The sequence below is a fragment of the Fusarium proliferatum genome, assembly GCF_900067095.1.
Source record: "Fusarium proliferatum ET1 genome assembly, contig: FPRO_scaffold001, whole genome shotgun sequence".
NCBI classification, from domain to species: domain Eukaryota; kingdom Fungi; phylum Ascomycota; class Sordariomycetes; order Hypocreales; family Nectriaceae; genus Fusarium; species Fusarium proliferatum.
This window is the reverse complement of record NW_022194790.1, coordinates 1930902-1950911: the sequence shown is the minus strand read 5'-3', so window position 1 is coordinate 1950911 and position 20010 is coordinate 1930902. Positions and strand designations below refer to the sequence as shown.

Genomic DNA, 20010 nt, shown 5'->3' with positions numbered 1-20010 from the left:
CCATTGAAGAATGGAGATGGAACGAGATACCTTACTTAGCTACAGTCACAGGCACGTGAGCTGTTGAAATGAGTTTGATATTGTAATTACGGTGTATGTTCTGAAGATGATGAAGTTTTTAGTACTTGCAAGTTTATAGTTGGGTGTTTGACGTGTGTTGTTCTCTCAAAAAGACGTCCAAAGACCGAATGAACAGAGAGGGCGTGTGAGGAGAATGTGTCAAGGGAGGGGCGTGGATGAGGGATGAGTGAGTTTGAGGGGGTGCGGAGGTATTGAATATTCAGACGATAGATTTATGGAGTTTCTGAGGAGTGAAGGAGGTTTGTTATTGTTAGTGCAGACGAATTCGATATTCATTTGAAGGAGTTGACGATGTGTGATTTGGTGTTGAGATTGAATTGGGTTGAGGGTTGGATATTGAAGGGACGCACTGAAGGAGTGAATATGCCTTGAACAGCTCAGATATGTTAAAGGAGGAGAATGTCGGTTACTGAAGCAGTCCCTAGTTAAATAAAATGAGCAATATAGAATTCTTTTGATGTTTGCTGGTATGGATGGTTGTGTACGACGAGACACCGCATGCATTGCATTTGAGGGTTCAGCAGTGGAGATGAGTCAAGGAACAGCATGTCATTAAGAAGGAAATATACGAGAAAACAGCTCATAACAAGGAGACCACCAGATAGAAAAAAAAAAATGTACGGCCACAAGCTGAGCGACCTCGTCAAGGTTCAACACGAGATTTCCAAGATATTTGCTGGCCTCGTCATCATCATATTCTGGTGGAGTTGAGTCGGGCGGGCGCTTGATCAAACAAGGTCGTCAATGCAGCGATAATTTTATAGCGACCGTGAAAATGACCTTGTGGGACGATGACGACCACTAATCAGTAAATAAATGAGAGAGATTGAGAAAGTAACAGGAAAAGAAGAAAAAAGAGGATATTGCGGTTTCATATAGATAAATGTGAGAGATAATAGTCATGACCAACAAAGGCGTCTAAAATAGATCTTCAACTGATGGATGGTAAGCCACTCTCACTCTCTCACCGTAGCCTTGGCCCAAGACCACAACTGATTAGGCACTGAGCTTAAGCGAAGAAGTGGCACTGGCTACGACGGTAGGCCTCAGGCGACTGGCCAGTCCACGCAATTCTGAGACAGCAATACCAGTTCTTTACTGCTCTCTGTTAAATTTACAGCGAACCAGCCCCTGTCGCAAATCCCTGTATCGATCATTTCTAGAGCACAAGCCACAGCCAATTGGTCCCTGGCCGCTAAAAAAGGTACAGCCGCGCTTGCAACCGCCGCCAGTTAATTTCCTTAGACGCCCGCGTTGTGTGGGCGCCAACCGAGCAACGACATCCAACCGATTGGTTTCGCATCCAGACGTTTCATACTATTTTCTCTCTCTCTTGTTCTATCTTGATAATCCCGGCAACAGATTAGTCTACTACAGGCATTATTTTGAAGACTCTAGACCAGCTATATCCTTGTTTTCGCTTTGAATTGAACTATCCCGTCTCTGTGGATAGCCAACCACCGCTGGGCTGTGAGTCTCGACCCAGACGCGTTGCCTGAGCTATTGACACGATGCTCTTTGACCATTCAGGCGGCTATCAGGATCCCAGTTTCGAAACGTTCCTCTTTCGTGGGAAACATCTATTCTCAGCCTGGGATCCTTACCCTTGCGCTGGGCTACAGAGCTCATATTCTGTTAAGTGGTTCTTGGGACAGAGTCTGTGCCCCCTTGAGCGCTTCCCCAGACGACGCTGCGACGAACATGATCTTGGTGCTCTTGTTTCTATGCCCGCATTCCCAGTCTAAACGCGCCATAGTGGCTGTATTATGCCCATGTATGAGCTGCCGCGATCAGATATGCGCGATACGATGAGATGAACTAGCTGATGCTACGCCAAGCTCTGCACCATCTCAACAATGACATGCTCTTAGCCGCGCCTCGTCTTTCTCCCCTGCCCTGTCCTGCCATGATCGTGCCTTGCATGCCTGCATCTCTCTCTTCTTCCCGTCCGCGTTTCGACTCCGTCTGTACGAGGCCAGTTTCCTGGACCGCAATATGATGCCTAACGATAGGTCGTGGGGCCTCCTATACAATGCCTCACATCCCCCGTCCCAGATCTCATGTTTCTCTCCAGACTAAAAGAACAGAGTGTTTCGTCCTTCGGGTGCCTGCTTGTCATCTCTGCTTGATTGCCGTGCATTACTTGTGTCTGTCTACCTCACTTGAGTTCTACGAAACACCCCCCACTTGCTTGTGTTCTTGATTGTCCCTATCTCGTGCAATCTCTACATCACCACTCGTCCTCCCATCCGATCCAAGCTATACCATCCGTTCGCTGTCGTGATCTCTTGGCTGTAAGAGCCTCTGACGTTAAGCTCCTGCGCTCTCGGATCACAAATTGACACGCATCACCCGTTTTGTCGTTCGTGATTCACGAACACCAAAGATGCTGAACTAGAGCAAGCGGTATACAACCTCTCTCTTTTTTCCTTTGTCACCTCTCTCTCTCTCCTTCTTCTTCTTCTCTCTTCTCTTTTTTCATTGAACAAATTTCTTTCCTTGTGTTCCCCTCTTTCACTTGAGGTTCAGCAGGACTGACCAAATCATCAACACTTTACCTGCGCCGGCGCTCGCTCAGTCTTTCAACAACATACCTTACACTGCAACCCAAGTCAAACACACCACAATCACCATTGATTGCAGAGGTTCAAGGCTCTTTCATTGATAGCTTGAAGTGTTCGTTATTGGTCAGTGTTCAGTCACCGCTCGTTGCCTGTCAACCAAGGCCACTCACACTCTGCCAGTGTTCGCCAGCTGTCAACCATTTAACACCACAAAGCCCTATTCACTGTTCGCTCGCACACAACAATTGTTCCCTTTTCATCAACAATAACAACATCATCTGCGGATTTCCATAGTGACGGGCTTTGCCTCTCTTCCGCTCCTTGGTGCATAAAACGCGACGCATTCATTCTCCTCCCCGGAGTTCACTCTTCGTCAACTTTCCTTTCGAAATATCATTGCAATTTTATTTCAACACAAGAAAAAGAAAAACGACCAACTCGCATTTTTGCGACAGCAAATTACCACTAAAAAAACCTTACGAAACATCAGTATTCAGCATGAAATTCTTCCAGGCCTCTGGTCTCGCTCTTGCGAGTACAACGCTCATTTCTCCAGCCCTGGCGCACTCCTGGGTTGAGTATGCCTACAAGCTCGCTCGAAATGGCACAATGTTTGGGAACATAGGATACCCTCGTGGATATGTGCCTCGCGACTCTACGAATCCTCCATTCACCGACACAATTCCCCAGAACATTCTTCCTCAGTCAGGCCAGTCCGCTTACTCTGGCGAAGAAATTCTCAACAAGTTCCCGCTTGAGAAGAAGCCTCAATATCCCATGCTCGAGGCTGCCCCTGGCGATTACATTGCTATTATGCATCTTGAGAATGGCCACACAACCCTTCCTCAAAACCAGCCCAACAAGCCCAGAAACCGCGGCACTATCTATTTCTATGGCACCACTCAACCCAAGGAGCAGGAGAAGCTCTTTGACGTTCATCTTCTCTGGAACAAGCAAGGCACAGGCGGTGACAAGCGTGGCAAGCTTCTCGCTACGCGCAACTACGACGATGGCCAGTGTTATCAGCCAAACCCTGGTGAACTCAGCACTGAGCGCTCTAGCGAACTCGCTCCCCAAGGCGCTCTCTCCACCAAGGAGCTGGCCTGCCAGTCCGACATCAAGCTGCCCGACAACCTCAAGACTGGTGACATCTACACCATCTACTGGTACTGGGACTGGCCCGACCTGAACAAGGACAAGATTGACATGGAGGCCACCAAGAATGGCAAGTTCCCCTGGGCTGGTACATTTATGCGCGGTGACAAGGATCCCAATGGCTTCACCATGGATGCCATCGCCCGCAACGAGAGTTACTCGAGTGTTATCGACATCAAGATTACTGGACCTGACGCCGAACCATTCGCTGCCAAGAACCTACAAACTCTTGAATGGGTCGACAATCAGAACATTTACTCTGCTGGCATCGAGGATCAGATGAAGTCCAACTTCCAGGTCGACGTTGATGGCAGCAAAGGCGACGACACTGCTCCTTCATCAACTGCTGTCAGGCCTACCTCTACTGCACCCGTCGACGGAGGCGCTGGCAATGGTGGTGGCGTGGCTACTGTTACTGTCACAGCGACTGTGAAGCCTTCTCCCATTATCAGCACTGTCTATGTTACCATGCCCGCTGAGTCTCTTGCTACGCCCGAACCTGAGCCTACAGAGGCAGGACCCAGCACCAAGACAATCACAACAACAGCCTTTGTCACCCGAAGCAAGACTTCTCATCCCTCTGATGCTGTGCCTACACCACCAACTGCCTCGACTGTTTACGAGACTCTCTACACCACCCGACCCAAGGGACAACCTACTGGTGGTGACCAGCAGCAACAACCTCAGCCCTCCACAGTCATCAAGACCATCGTCACACACATTAATACACCAACCTCCTCGGGAGAAGCTAACGCTCCCCAACATACAATGCCCGGCGGCGAGTTCCGCGAGGAAACTTCCTCCACCAGCAGCGGCGCGCCCTCTCAGACACAGAGCGATGGTCCTCCCATTCCCACGCCATTCCTCCGCCGCCGCCAAAACTGGGTGTTTGGTAACTTCTAGGTTACTCAATAACCCCACTCCTTGACATATATTATTATACTGTCAAGGTTCACCGTCCTTCCTTCGTCTCTCAAGTATATATAGACGGCTTCGTGTTCCTCATCTCCGAGAGATGCAGGTATATGGTTTACAACACAGCAAAAAAGGGGCGCCGGTCGCATTTCACGGCGTTGGATATATAGATACCAATCTGATTTTATGCGCCTCTCACCTCCCCCCTTTTCTCTCAGTGTCTATGGGCGTTGGAGAAAGGGGAGAGAGAAGAGGTAGGCCAATTTCTTTCGGCATGTACACATGATTTAATGCAGCGTTATGATTTTGCTTTTGGTTGGGTGCTTTGCCGGTGGGCGATGGGATACGCGGGAATCTAAGGAACCAGAGTTTAAGATAAAAATTTCAAAATAGTTCGCATCGATTTCTGTGTTTAGTGAAGTGAAACGTGTTTGTTGTTCTGGTGAATGTGTTAAAATGGACTGTAATATGATCATCTCGGCAGTCACTCTAACACGGTGCGGTGAGAGTGATTCTGGGAGCCTTTGAGGCTGGTTCACCAGCTTATCGTTCAACTTGGTCGTGTAACTAATCGGTTCATAGCAAATAGTTCGGCATGATTACCATGAATTCTTACACTCTCTATGCCCAAGGACTCTCTATGCCCAAGGACTCTCTATGCCCAAGGACTCTCTATGCCCAACTTCTGGTCATTATCAGGAAGGTGATATCAGATGCCGAGCCATATTTGCGATACAAGCTGCATGTAATTTACCTCGAGAGACACGAGTGTAACAAAGTAAGACATGAAAAGCGCCGAGCCAGGGGCGCATCGAGATGTGTATTTGGGATGGTATCTCTACTGATACAGATCTCGGCCTCCGCAGCACCAGATTGTGTTTTACCGCCCCGTATTTCCTTGTGATTTCCAACAAGAGACAGTCTACAAAACCAGCAAAACCATGAACGATTACATTTCACCACACTGGGAGATGACTACGTCAAGGTTCGGTCTATCCGGGGCAGCATAGCCAGTTTTGGTAGCCTCCATCTTCTTTACCACGTCCATGCCGTCGACGACCTTGCCAAAGACGACATGCTTGTTATCGAGGAAAGGTGTGGGAACAGTTGTGATGAAGAATTGAGAACCATTGGTATTGGGTCCAGCGTTCTATTAATCTGTCAGTGACAATCTCATGGAAGCAGGGGGTATACCACGCACAGCCATGGATAAGAGGCCTGGCTGATCATGCTTGAGAGTGAAGTTCTCGTCTTCAAAGCTCTTGTAGCCCCAGATGCAGGTCGATCCTGAACCATCGTTATTGAGAAAGTCACCACCTTGGCACATGAAGTTTGGGATCTGTTCCTCAAGTTAGGATTGTACCTGTCATCGGGGATACGAAACTCACTATGCGGTGGAACTTGGAGCCCTTGTAGCCCTGAGGACGGCCGGCACTGTTCTTGCTCTCGCCGGTGCAGAACTGACGAAAGTTCTCAGCTGTCTTTGGTACAACATCCTTAAACAGCTCGATCTGGATGCGACCAAGAGGTTCACCTGATATTGTTAGTTTGAATTGAGAACATTGATTGAGTGCTCGAAGACAACAATGATATCGACAGGGTCATCACGGCCTATTCCGCAGATCACTGGGAATAGCCTCACTTTCGGCAGCGATGAGCTCCGTCTTCGGAGAACACACGGGAAGACTAACCTCCGAGAGTAATGTCAAGAAAGACACTATAAAGAACCGCGCAAAGGTCAGCCCACACACACCCTCTTCTATTGAGGAGCTGACTCAAAACTGCGCTGCGAGGTGCATCGTCTCTCCACCTCGAATCACCAGGGTAGAAGTATAATGCACCGCCATTCTATTCTGAGAGGTTTGGAAGGACTTACAGAGGATTTCCAGACTCGGGGAGCTTTGTAGGAGGCATTTTGAGGGATTGTGTGATTAGTTCAAGTTGTTTGTACGTTTTTGTCAAGATGTTTTAGACGGTGTGAAATGCAGCGTTAATCGGGCGGCCTGTTTCTTGCTGTGTTTTAGTGTGGAGCTGTCTAAGGCCTCGATTAGGAAGGCAGTGTGGAGGAAGATTGGGGGTCTATGATTGGTTGATTAACTTGAGAAGGAACGATAAGGTACTCAACCAGGCTCTTTCAATTTCTATCATTGCTTAATGCTTCCAGGTCATTTTTTTTATTTAGGTAAATTCGTTTCACGATTGCAACAGTCAATATTGAGACAGGATAAGCATTTTCAAGAGTATCGTACGTCTTTGGCTTCGGATCCAGATCTAACGCCACATCTCCGCTGAAGTACCCCATGAGGCATCTCGACCAGGCCATCAACTAAGCAAAGCGGGGGGTGGCATCCGGGGTTTAGGTCTATGAAGCCATTCGACGCCTTCTGGGCACGCCAGAGCCAAGCCAAAGCCAAGTGAAAGAGTTACGACAGCTGAGGGGTAGTGAAATGGATTCATCAATGTAGATACTTCAAATTGAATGATTTTGTCTGATATTTGATGTGTTCATCTGGTTCATAGACCCCAGGTTCCAGTATCACAGCCCAGACTTCTATATAACATCTCAAGCTAAGCATCACCCACGATCTAAGAAAGCCAGTAACGGCCTTGCCGTTACCCTAAGATCTATGGCTGAAGTCTACCTGGGCTCACCACTGATTCGTCAAAGCACATGCAATTTAGTGTGCATCTCGTCAAAAGCCTCCGAACAAGCCAAATCGATGGGAACGTTCTGATCGTCAAAACGTCTGACTAAGGACATCGATGCTCATGCAGCAAGAGTCAGGGTCCATCCATCTGTGATTTGACACAAGTGGAAAGGACTGGAGAGACACTGACAGGGAGGTTTTGAGCATATCAGTATGATTTGACAAGCATGTCACTGATGGCGATTGCTATGCTGTCGATGTTAAGATGGAGAGCCAAGACAACATAGCCTCATGGTGTAGACATCATAGACTCTGGTATTTGTAATTCACCTTAACAGAATCCAACGCACTTACATGGGATATGTCTGCACAGCCTGGCGTTGACGACGACATCCCCCCATCTCGGTAGTTGATTCTTCTCTGATGCTGGAGAGCTCCGGGTTTTGGCAAGTAACGTTAACCAGCGAAGATCTTACGTGGATTGAATCTTTGGCTTTTGCTTTGGTGTCTGACAAGACATTCGCAACTGTCTCGAGGCCTATTCTTTAACGTTTCAGTGACTGCGTCATAGCCCCATAAAGAATCAAGCACCAACTACCGGGATGCGCGGAACACACACGAAGCAATGACCTGATAAACCATGACGAGGCATGAGGCACGAGGACACAAGAAACTTCTTCTTCAACGATTGAAAATTGAGGTAAAAAAAAAAAAAAGAACCAACGAACCCGTTGCAGCCGAACCTCCCGCAGATTCCGGTTGTTTGAGGCTCAAACCCCGCTGACCTTCTTCCTGTCAGAGCGTTAATGCATCACAGCGAGGCATTTAGGATCCAATCGCCACAAGCCAAGACGATAGCCAGTAAGCCAAGACCCGCCAGAGAGGACGGGGTGCAGCACATTATCCCTGTAAGACCATCCCAAAAGCACAACCCACACAAGTTAAATCGACGCTAGGGAGCCGTGTGAGAGCTTAACGTGATGCACTGTAGTGTACATGTCGACTCTCTCTCTTGGTGCTGTGCATCTTGGAAGTGTTTCAGCATCGCTGGAGGTTGCTTCAATAAGTCTTGTCGTATTATCAAACCGCCTTGTTTTGATATTCTCTTGTTTGTTTAAAGATTGTCGTATCCCCACTCTTTGAGACAGTTGTCACCCGAGGCCTGAGGTGCATTGGAGGCCTGTGATGGGTTGACGATTGCATGAGAGCCATCCGATCGAAGGTTATGTCGTACAATGGCACTTCCCTACTGCAGGAACATCGTCATTCGAATTGAGCTGTTGTTTTTCATGATAATAAGCTACCTGCGAATTGACATTACCGGATTCGCCGTGAAACCTGGGCTTATGCATAGAGGCACCGCGTATTTCACCATCAATACGCAGGCACACGAACTCTATGTGCACTTTCAGCCACACTAAGGCCAACCAAAGATATTGAATGCGTCCCCTACGCCTACTGATCGTATGTGAACGGCTGAGCTGTGCCGCTTGTCTAGACCACCTAGGCCGAGGCCACAGCTGACAGTCTCAGCATCATCACCTGTCAACAACCTTGCCCCCCCTTTTTGGTCTTATTTTACCTCGAAACCTTTCAGTGTGCGATTTTGTTAAAACATTTTCGCATTAATTACTATCCTTCTTTTTGCCGATGACGATCCTAGTGGAGCGGTTCAGAAACAAGGAGCTCCGTGATGCGGGCCGGGCTTGAGACGAATTAAGTCGGCAACAAGTGGAGCCGTTTCGGTGGGAAGCGCTGTGATGCTTGTCATTATCCGGCCACAGTTTTGGGCCTCCAAAGCAAGCAAAAGAAAGGATAAATAAATAAATAAACAAAGCCTTCTGAGTAGGCGGCCAAAGCCAGTCCCCCAATACACCTTGATTGCCAGTTAGAACTTCAACGGCGTAAACCGGTGACTCGGAAATTTGCGAACGGCATGTTACTGTGGCGGAAGCTCAATAGTTGGTAAACTACCTGCTGAGATTAGTATTTACAGTGAACTATAGGTAGTGAGATGACTGCATCTGGAGTTGATTTAGACTTGAGTAGAGCTGACAGGTTGCTTAAAGTGAAACCGTAACGTGAGTCGGATCTGCCAAATGTAACCAGGCTTCCAGACTCTTGGAAATGGTTAATCTTGTTCATCCCGTCTCAGAAACTTGCCCTGTCTCATAGGACAAGGAAAATCCGATAATCAAAATTCCTCAAAATGAACAAAGCCCAGGAGCTCAGAGGAACCCCTGGTCAGAGTCCCTGTGCGCTTGAATGACGCCTTCAGACTTCGTCGTCCCCCGCGGACTGCGCCACGGATCACCTACGGATTTGAGCGACAGAGTGAAGCAAGCGTACTACTGCGTTAAATACGCCCGCGAATACGGAACAAGACTGCTTGTTGTATTGTAAATGCAACAAGGCAAGGTTTATCAACGGATGCCTCCGTTGACCTCTGGACCCTTATAGATCTATCAATCATGACATTCTCGGACATGCAGTTCCTCTAAAATGCCGGTGTTCAATGACTTTTGAGCACGCTATTTACTCATTATCTCATGGTTATCCAACACCTACCTACCTACCTACCTCATTCATCTCTTCAATTTGTCGCACGTCTTGATTCAGGCCAAGTCAATACTCATTTAACTTACATCCGTTGAGGATCTTGCAACTCAGACAATCACACGCGATATCTATCCAACGTCTCGTAATCCTCGAAACGGGCAATCTTTCCGACCAACCACCTCCCCCCATCACCCCCAAACCGCCAACCTCACACTCAAAACTCAGCACACCAACTCACTCAATCGTCGTTCCAGCCACAGACAAATCACCCCGTCAGTTCCACCCGTTGAATCCCCCTGTCAAGGCCCTCTACTCCAATTGGAACCGGCAGCGACCTCCCTCTTTCAGCAGGTCCAGTTCTCTCCACCTCCGCTAGCTCCAGCGCAGAGCAGTAGCCAGGGCCTCTCCAGGATTTCTCCAGCCCGCGCCGTGTCTTTTTAGCCTCTAGCCCTCAAAGTGGTCTAAGTTTTGCAACTAAAGAGGTACCGGCTCACAGTGCCCCTCACGGCTTGAGCCCCACTCGCTTGATAGACACAGCCAATCATCATCTGTCGCTGCCCCCCGGCCCGGTTTCGCTCGCCCCGTCCCCCATTCCTTTGGGCTCCTTCCTTCTCTTTTTATCCTTTACGCGGCCACTTTCGCACTTGCCGCTGGATCTGTCTCTTCTCTTGCTTTGCCTTGCCTGTTCTGCCACTCCACCTTCGCCCTCCCGGCTATTCTCACCTCACCAACTACTCGCTTCAAGTCGAGTATCTTCTCCTTCTTCCGTGAAGAAAGGGAGCTTCATACCACAGACATCGCATTTTCTGCATTCAGAAGGCGATTGCTGAGGCTTGGCAGTTATTAACTTTAATTGCCCCTGCCCGTGCATTATTTGCCGCCGCATCTGCCAGCGTTTGTCCTTGGACGGTCCATGGTACCCGCACGGAAGCCCGCGAGTTAATTCGAGCCAGCCTCACATTGCTCAGCATTTATTCTGGCATTTGCCCGGAAGCAAACATGGTTGCTGTTCATCAAATTCTGACCGAGGTCACTCATGTCGTCATTCGCGCTGCCGCCGCGGAGGATCCCTCGTCGACGACCTCTCACGCAGCTGCCGAGACGACAGACAGCGGAAATGAGAAGAAAGACAACGGAGGCGGGTCGAACTCACCTCTTCTCTTCTTTGTTGCTCTAGGCTTCGGTGTTGTCTTCACAAACTTATGGTGAGACTTGGCTTACGCACCCACATCTGGCCTCGTCCAATGGCGATGGCTGGACCATATCTTGAAAAGGCTCTAACAGACTATCCCAGGATCATCGTTGGTGTTAAATACTGCTTCCGTTATAACGCTCGAAATCGACAAATGCAAATGAATGAAGATGGCGAACCTATCACCCTTGAAAACATGCCTCGACCTCATCGAAGACGCCGCGAGAAGAAGTTGATGACTATGGACGAAGTCAACGACAAGTTCCCGATGATGAAGTACAAAACATGGGTTTCCGATCGCGCAAAGGAGGGTCTTCCCACAACTGGTGGCGTTTCTGCACCTCCTACTCGACCTAACAGCATTCGAGAGGCGGATGGAATTGTGCCAGACTTTTCAGCAAAGGTACGCGATTCGACCGACGAGCAACCGGCGACCACCGCGCCAAAGACGAATGGACTGGGAGAGACAACGGGAGCAAGCAACGCCCCCGAAATATCGGCACCCGAAATTACTGCCACAGCTGTTGTGCCCGAGACTGAGAAGCCAAAGGATACACCCAAGACAACTGAAGGCCAAACCTCAACCGAACAAACAGCAAACAACAACCGACTTCAGCGAATCTCTAGTGAGGAGACCGACGATGACGATGACCACATTGATGGCGCTCTGCCACCCGAGTGCCTCGAAAACCCTGGTGATACATGTGCTATTTGCATTGACACACTAGAAGACGATGACGACGTTCGCGGATTGACTTGTGGCCATGCTTTCCATGCCGTCTGTGTTGACCCTTGGCTGACAAGCCGACGAGCTTGCTGCCCGCTTTGCAAGGCCGACTACTATGTTCCCAAGCCAAGGCCGGCTCCCGATGCTGCCAACGAAGCGGGTGCCAACAATGGTTCAAGCTTTGATCCGCGGAATAACCCACGCTTTGGTCTCCCTGCCGCGATCCGCTCTGCATGGATCAGGGGTCCCCGCAGTGGCCGCAACGGAACTCCAGCCCCCGCCAGTCGACGTCGGACGGGAGACGCTGTAGCTGAGCTGGAGCCTGTTCAACAGCCAGAACAGGCTCACCAAGCACCAGAAGTTACCCAAACATCAAACGGTAGTGTCTTGTCATCTGTTCGAGGTGCTCTACGTTTCGGCCGGAGGCGACAAGCACAAGATAACCAAAATGGTTCTGAGACTGTAACACCATCACAACTCGAAGCGGCAAATCGCACACCAGCTTCCACGTAATGATGTGAACCTGACCTTTATTCTTATATAAAGTATGCGACTGTTTTTTTTTAGCGATGGTTTTCTCTCATTTTTCCCAGCATGAAGTGCTGGGCACAACCGTCACGAATCTCGAAATCATAAAGGAATTGACTTGGACGACACAGCATTTATTTTATACCGCATGACATATACGTGGGGCGACAGCAGGTCGGTCAGGTGTGTATTCGGGTGATGGTGAGGACGGACGTATAGGCTCGGCGAGCTATATATACCCCTGAGGCGGCGTGCATGGTAGTATCATGCTTCGCAGGCCATGAAGGCAATGATGGCGTAGGTAGCGCGAAGGGAGGAATTACCAATACTCTTTGGGGATTGTCTATCTGTAAGACAGCTATTGTATTTGCATTGGGCTAGAAAACAACGCTTTTAGCTGGACGGGAACGGAGCGGCGGAGTTCATGGGTTCTGGGTCTTTGATAGTTAGATGGCGCAATAGAATATTTGTTCCATCTGCATATACACTCTGCTCCTGACGAGCTACCTAGTGATAGTGAATGATAGAGATAAAGGCTCAGCCATAGGTGATTTGTACTATCGAAATATCGTCACTGATGGGTGAAAACGGCTGGCTGTTTCTCATCTTACAAAAGCTTTGAAGCTATTTGTAGATTTGAATTGTTCAATTATCTATAGTACTATTGGTAGAAAGTTGGTCAAAGAACTACGCTTTATGAGTTTCATTTGGATAGAAAAAAGTACTGATCCAGTTTCTTGTCTTCGAATCCCAGAGATCTATCGTCCATATGCTAGAGGAAAGATCCCTTTGAAAACCTGCCACCAAAATCAGCAGCTTTGTTCATCAGCTCTCTCCTTTGCGCGGTGCCAATCTTTCCACCCAGAGCCATATCCTTTTCTCGGTCAAATCCCCGCTTACTAGGATCATCCTCCTCCTCCTCCTCCTTTTTACCTTCCTTTTCTCTTCGCCCCTGATGCTCTGCGTATAGACTTTTACCTCGTTGCGATTCAATATTTGCTGCAATTTTGCGATTCCGTTCTTCCTCTTCCCGAGACTTCCCTGGCTTCGGTGTTGTGTCTGTGTTCTTGTCGGCGCGTCCTAGTACCGAGTCTTGTAGTCTCTTCAGCTTCTCTTCAGGGGTTTCAGTCCACATTGTCGATACAGTCGAGGGACCAGAAGACGACGCTGGCTTGGAAGCGAATTTACGATTGCGCATCTTGGTTGGGTCGCGCTCTGAGTAGCCTGATACCGTGGGAGGCGCAAGCATCCACGAGTCGCGCTGGGGTGCTGGTTCAGCGGATGGAAGCTGAGGTCCTATCGTGGGTTTGTTCGCTTTGGCTGAGCCCGGCAGTGCAGGGCCGTAGTCATCTTCGGAGTCTGAATCTGAGTCGGGAGATGTTGCTGGGCGTTGCGAAATGTCGGCGGGAGGCGGCGCAGGCCTAACCGTGGGCTTTGGTGGTGCTGGGCCAATATCAGATTCGGAATCGGACTCGAGTTCTATCTCATCCTTGTTCGATGTCGGCAAAGCTGGGCCGACGGGTGCTTTGAGCGGTAAAGGTGCACTGGGACCGTAATCATCGTCCGAGTCTTCTAGTTCAATCTCATCTGTATTCTTTGCTGGAGATTCGCTGCGACGATGTTTGCTGGAGTTTGAGTCTTCATCATCAGGTGTACGCTTCCGTTTCGACAGGTGCGGCGGCAATTGAGGCCCAATCGAAGACATTTCGAGTATGATTTGCGAATGACGTTCGGTTCCAGTGTTTCACTATGTTTATTGCGAGGGGTGTAGCATTTGGTTAAAGCTTCGATTCAAGGTGGAACTTCTTGTCGCGAATGCGACGTCCCATCGGCAACAGACGTCACAGCGCAGTCCGGAGAATCCAACGGCCCGCACCTGGACCTGGAGTGGGCTGGGGCTTGGCATGTGCATTCGCTGCGCCGCTGCCAACCTCCAAAAGATGGGGCTGCGTAACTAACGAACTACTGACCTACCTACCAACCTACGTAGCTCACCATAGCTTCGTTTGCGCAATCCATACCTTTTTAATTCGCGTCTTTTGCAACGCGGATCGATCCGTAAAGAGCCAAGCAATCGAAGGCGCTCGAAAGTCTAATCATACCAGAAAAGGCAACTCTTCCACGTTTTTCCGTTGCCCCTCCGACCTGGTTCATCTTATACCTTGACCGAGCTCCATAAACAGTGTTGCCTTATCGCCAATCTGCAGCTTTTACTCCCGCAGTGCCATGATCTCAACGCGGTAGTGCTTGCGCATGCAGTGATGGAATCCAGAGTGCAATGGCCGATTCAGAAGATTTGTCGCTCGCGGGAGACGTGGGCTTGGACAATGGCGACACTATAAATAATGCGCCCACGATAGCTGGTACTGATGTGGATGCTGGTGCTGATGGTGTTAATGATGGTTTACTCGAGGATAGTGACGGGCCCGACCGTCATCTTACACCAGTTCCTATAGGAAACGGATCCGTTACGAATAGATATCGCGAGATCATGCAGCAGCAACATCAGGATAGTTCAGACGTGAGCTCCTTGGGTGGAAGCTCTTTGCATGGTCTACCAAAGCGTGTTGGTAGCCCGATAGATTCGGTCTTGTCGGGACCTGACGATACACCATCTATTCAAGTAGGAGCACCAATTCTAGGATCTCGAGCCCTATTCTAACCTCCCACAGGGATCATTTGTCTCCTCTCCTGGAAGCAGCGTTCTCCCGTCTGTAGCCTCCCGTCCCGGCCTGAGCAGTCCCTCACCATCTTTCCGACCTTTCGATCGCCGATTTCAGTCGCGAATTTCCTCCTCGGCAATTAATACACCTCGCTCGTCGTCTCCGGCATTTCCTTTTCTTTCCAGCCATAGCCGTAACGTCTCCTTAAGCTCGCAATTCCTCCTCGACCAGGCCGATCTAGAGACACCAACGCCGCCGTGGGAGGTGGTTCGTTGGACAAAGCTACGGAAGCTCAATGGCCATGCATTCTCTGAGGCAGGGAAACGCAACTTTGGTTCCCCAACTTGTCTTGCTGTATCAGCAACGATAGTACTTGGAACGTCGAAGGGTATCATATTAGTGTTCGATTATAACCAAAATCTCAAAATGATTATTGGTCCAGGGACAAAAGGTAGGTTACAATCCGCTCGTTGCGCTACATGAAACTGACATGGTTCAGCTGTCGAATCTGGGCCAATCACTGCTATAGCGATATCCGCAGATCATACTACAATCGCAGGAGGACATGCGAGTGGAAACATCTTTACCTGGGATACAGGCCGTGCCTCGAGGCCTTTCCTAACAATACCACATTTGGAACCATCGCAGCTTCAAAATCGCACGGTAGATGGACATGTTCCTGACGTTGCTATCACTCACCTCGGGTTCTTGGGAACACGCCATACAGCCCTTGTTTCAGCTGATAATAAGGGCATGGCTTTCTCGCATCTGGCGACTAGAGGAACCGGTGCACTTGGGCGAACCGTGAAAACTCATCGGATTCTTGGTCGATATCCGGATGCGCCAATGCCTCCAGGGAAGACGGTCAAGCCTAGCACCGTCCTTGCCTTCGCACCTCTACCCCTTGGCAATGTTGAGTGTTCAACAGACACCCTAGGCTTGACAGCCATGCTGACACCATATCTTCTTGTTATTGTGTCAACTACACCAGTAGCACAGACTCAACACAAGTCGGCGCGGCCTAAGGATGTTCCCCCTCATAGCGCGATGACAGGCTGTTTGGCATGGTTCCCAGCAGTGAAACTGAAGGTTCCTGACCCTCAAACTGGCAGCGATATTTCGAAGGTGAAGCTTGCGTACTGCTGGTCCAATATCTTGACAGTGCTGGATGTAGACGAGTATCCCCGTGAAGATAAGGACCAGCCTGCGTCGTACAGATTCAAGGCACGAAGCAGGTGGAAGTGCGAAGAAGCGATTGTTGCTGTGCAATGGCTCAGCCGTTCAGTACTAGCGGTGCTTACGATCTCTCAAAGAATGATCGTACTTGAAGACAGGAGCATGCGCATGACAGAGGGCTTCGATCTTGTGCAAAAGTACATATACCACGCAGACCTGTTCTCAGAGCAGCTGCACACTCTTGTGGAACAGCTTGATGAAAACGATTCCTCGATGCATGGCGTCGTAGCTGATGCTTTCTACATGAGCTTCAAAGCGTACAAGGGGAGGATATTTATCCTTGGCTTCAATGAAGTTTCAATTGGCGCATTGTCAAATTGGGCCGACAGACTTATTGCTATGATGGAAAATGGCGACTACCTAGGCGCTATTCAGCTTGCCACTTCTTACTATACTGGCGACGCAGACAAGCTCACCGTTGGATTGCCAGAAGATCCTTCATTGCGTCACACCATGGTTCGTGACAAGATTATGGAGATCATCAGTGCCTCTTTGAAGTATGCTTTTGGTCAGCGTCAGAAGGATCCTGAGAGTTACGACGATGAGCACATGAAGCAATTAGCAGAGACCTGTTTCACAGCTTGTCAAGCCGTCGACAACCAGGACTTCCTCTTCGAGGACATGTATGACTGGTACGAAGATGCTGATATTGGAGGCATATTTCTCGAGTGTCTCGAACCATACATCCTCGAGAAGACCATCACGATGGTGCCTCCAACTGTTGTGAAAGATTTGGTCCAGCACTACGTCAGTCGAGGGTGGGAGAGTAGACTTGAGGAAATGATCTGCCACATGGAGACAGTGACACTGGACCTTGACCAGATAACATTACTGTGTAAGCAACACAGCTTATACGATGCTCTGATCTACGTCTGGAATCAGGCACTTGGTGACTATATCACTCCGATGATTGATCTTCTGTCTCTATTGATACCCCTCATGGTTGACGGGGACTTCACGGCAAACAATCCAGCAGATGATTTCTTCAGCATCAACGCCTTCAAGATTTTCCCATATTTGTCTTATACACTGACTGGCAGGGTGTATCCAAACGATGAAGCGATGAGTGAAGAGATGGCAACCAAAGCTAAATCTGAGATTTACTGGTTTTTCTTTTCCGGGAGAACTATTACCTGGCCAAAAGGCAGTGGGAACGAGTTCCGTACCATCCCCAACTCTGAGTCGCAGCCATCGTTTCCCTACCTTCGTATGATTCTCAAACTGGATGCCCCTAGCTTTCTGAGCGCGTTGAACGAGGCATTCGAGGACCCTTTCCTGAATGACTCCACCGATCAGCACATGAACGGCTCTAGGGGAGACATGCCAGAAGAACAGATCTTTGGACAAACCATAAACCGGCAATATGTTCTCTCTATCTTGCTGGATGTCATGAATCCAAACGACTTTGCCCCTGAGGATACCATCTACCTCGACATGTTTATTGCGCGGAACCTTCCAAAGTTCCCACAATACCTTCTCTTTTCAGGCACAACACTCTCGCGCGTCTTGACTGGTCTGTGCAATTATCCAGGCCTCGACCTAGCTGAGGATGCACAGCTCAGCGCTGAATATTTACTCTCTGTTTATCATCCGTCAGACATGCCTGACTTGATGCCATTGTTCAAGAAGGCAGGATTCTATCGTATCCTGAAACGCATATACAAGACAGATAAACAGTATGGCAATCTGGTCCAGACGTATTTTGAGGACCCGGAAGACCAAGAGTTGGTTTTCGACTGCCTCCGCGAATGCCTGCGACCTCACTCAGGACTGACTGAACGTCAGATTCAGGAAGTTCTCAGTGTTGTTAAAGAACATGCACGAAGATTACTTGAACTTGATGCCGCATTAACTGCGAAGACTCTAGCAGAGCAGGGCTTGGAGCTACATCAGCACATGATCGACTCTACCGAGGATGCAGCAGACCTACAGCACACATATCTCAAGACATTGCTGGAGCCGGGGGAGCCAACAGCAGATCACAAGTTGGTGGCCGCTCGTGACTTGGTCGAACGTTATGTGCAGCTCATGTGTAAATTTGAGCCGTCTCATGTATCTGATTACGTTGGTCTTGTGCAGTCAACTGACTTGAGGCTCGAAAAGCTGCTGCCGACGATGGAGGAGACTGGTGTGATTGATGCGGCCGTTGTGTTGATGGCTCGGGAAGGCCAAGTCAAGGACGCTATGGAACGACTTGTCAAGCATCTCAAGACCTTGGAGTCCGCAATGCATGGACTGTTGACAGGTGCTGAAGAACAGCATTCAGGACCAAGTCTTGGGTACGCCGCTGAGGATCTTCTCGAAGCTCTTCAGAAATATGTTCATGTTGGCATATGGTTATGCCAAGGCCAGACCAAATCATCGACTAAGAAGTCGAAATTGGTACAAAAGACTCCAAAATCGGCAACTGAGGCGCTGTCATCGGACGAGGCTTTATGGTTGAGTCTGATCGATGCGTGTGTGCAAATCACCAAGAAATTGTCACCTGCTCTCAGCGCTGCTGCTGAGCAGAACACGAGTGACGACGAGTTTGATGAGGAGAAACTCGTGGCTCTTCTTCGCTCGCTGGTTCAGCACACGTTTACGGCGCTGCTTACAACGACATCCAGCCAGACGACATCTCTGTCGGGGTCGAAGCTGGTGTCAAATGCCAGCTCCAACCTGTCTTTTCTGCGCATTCTCAGGGCGTTCTTGACACAAGCGGCTGCGTCATCTCCAAACTTGGCAGATCTTCGAGGAGTACTGGCGTCCATCTTCTCAGCGTATGCGTATGAAGAGTCAATCCTCAAGCTATCGAATCGCCTGTTGGAGCGCAGCCTATTTGTCAACGTCAATCAATCAGTTGAGCTTCGTCAAAGAGGATGGCGACCAAGAGGATCAACGTGTGAGGCATGCAGCCGAAGAGTCTGGGGACCTGGAGTCGCTGGAACAGCAGTGTTTGAGGCGTGGGAGGATAAACAGGCTATTGAGGAAAAGAGAAGGAAAGAAAGGCAGGCCAACGCAGCGGAGCGCGCCAAGGGTGATGATGGCGAAACGGAACTCAAGGCTAAGGGTAAGGGAGTCGACACGAGGCCGTCGAGCATGCTCATCGAGACCAACGCCAACAGCAGCGTGGGCAGTAATAAGGACAAGCCTATGGGGCCTTTGGTAGTATTGGCATGCCGGCACATATATCACCAGAGCTGCCTGGATGAGTTGCAGGAAAGGCAGCAGAATGGAGTGGTAGGTGTTGTTGAGAGAGAGTATAGATGCCCTATTGATGGGTGAGAGTTGAAGTATTCTTCAAGAGAGGGCTCTTTTGTACAAAGTGTATGACATAGTTAGATATTAAAGATGTTGATTAATGATGATGACTCTTGGGATATAGGTAGCTTAATCAGAGTGAGGGTAGCGGAGAGGAGAGGAGAGGAGAGTGGTCAAGGTCGACCTAGTGGCAGCTATGGGCACATGGATGTTTGGGGTTAGCCTTATGACATAGTGGATGTAATTAAAGATAATCAAGAAGTAATCCAGGTCATAAACTATTTCCTGTTATTGTACTTTTCAGTTCTACAGTTCAATCGCTTCATGATTTTTAAGGTCGTGCGGATAGACTACCTAAAGCTTTCCGGAAGCTTGAACGTGCTAGACGAGGCACTAGAACAGCCCCGTTGTAGCGGGTACCTGGCCTAAACTCAACCAAGTGCCCTGAACCTCGACTTGACACTTCAAAACTACACTCTTGATACAGAAACAGACAAAT

General features: G+C 49.2%; 5 protein-coding genes across 5 annotated transcripts; 3 read left to right on the top strand and 2 right to left on the bottom strand.

Moving 5' to 3' along the window:
* Positions 1 to 3143: 3143 nt before the first annotated feature.
* FPRO_01445 (uncharacterized protein) lies at positions 3144 to 4703 on the top strand (the record flags this gene model as incomplete). Its single annotated transcript, XM_031231395.1, has 1 exon — positions 3144 to 4703. One exon carries the CDS (start codon positions 3144 to 3146, stop codon positions 4701 to 4703), a length of 1560 nt encoding a protein of 519 aa, XP_031075028.1.
* Positions 4704 to 5664: 961 nt separating this feature from the next.
* FPRO_01446 (putative U-snRNP-associated cyclophilin) lies at positions 5665 to 6629 on the bottom strand (the record flags this gene model as incomplete). Its single annotated transcript, XM_031231384.1, has 5 exons — positions 5665 to 5865; positions 5917 to 6054; positions 6104 to 6249; positions 6407 to 6432; positions 6592 to 6629. The coding sequence occupies 5 exons, from the start codon at positions 6627 to 6629 to the stop codon at positions 5665 to 5667; spliced, it is 549 nt and encodes a 182-aa protein (XP_031075027.1).
* A 4292-nt stretch (positions 6630 to 10921) lies between these two features.
* FPRO_01447 (uncharacterized protein) lies at positions 10922 to 12354 on the top strand (the record flags this gene model as incomplete). The annotated part of the gene is made up of 2 exons (XM_031231373.1): positions 10922 to 11127; positions 11217 to 12354. The coding sequence occupies 2 exons, from the start codon at positions 10922 to 10924 to the stop codon at positions 12352 to 12354; spliced, it is 1344 nt and encodes a 447-aa protein (XP_031075026.1).
* A 787-nt stretch (positions 12355 to 13141) lies between these two features.
* Positions 13142 to 14074, bottom strand: FPRO_01448 (uncharacterized protein; the record flags this gene model as incomplete). Its single annotated transcript, XM_031231361.1, has 1 exon — positions 13142 to 14074. One exon carries the CDS (start codon positions 14072 to 14074, stop codon positions 13142 to 13144), a length of 933 nt encoding a protein of 310 aa, XP_031075025.1.
* Positions 14075 to 14647: 573 nt separating this feature from the next.
* Positions 14648 to 19535, top strand: FPRO_01449 (related to VPS8-vacuolar sorting protein, 134 kD; the record flags this gene model as incomplete). Its single annotated transcript, XM_031231350.1, has 3 exons — positions 14648 to 14992; positions 15042 to 15483; positions 15532 to 19535. 3 exons carry the CDS (start codon positions 14648 to 14650, stop codon positions 19533 to 19535), a joined length of 4791 nt encoding a protein of 1596 aa, XP_031075024.1.
* Positions 19536 to 20010: the final 475 nt, after the last annotated feature.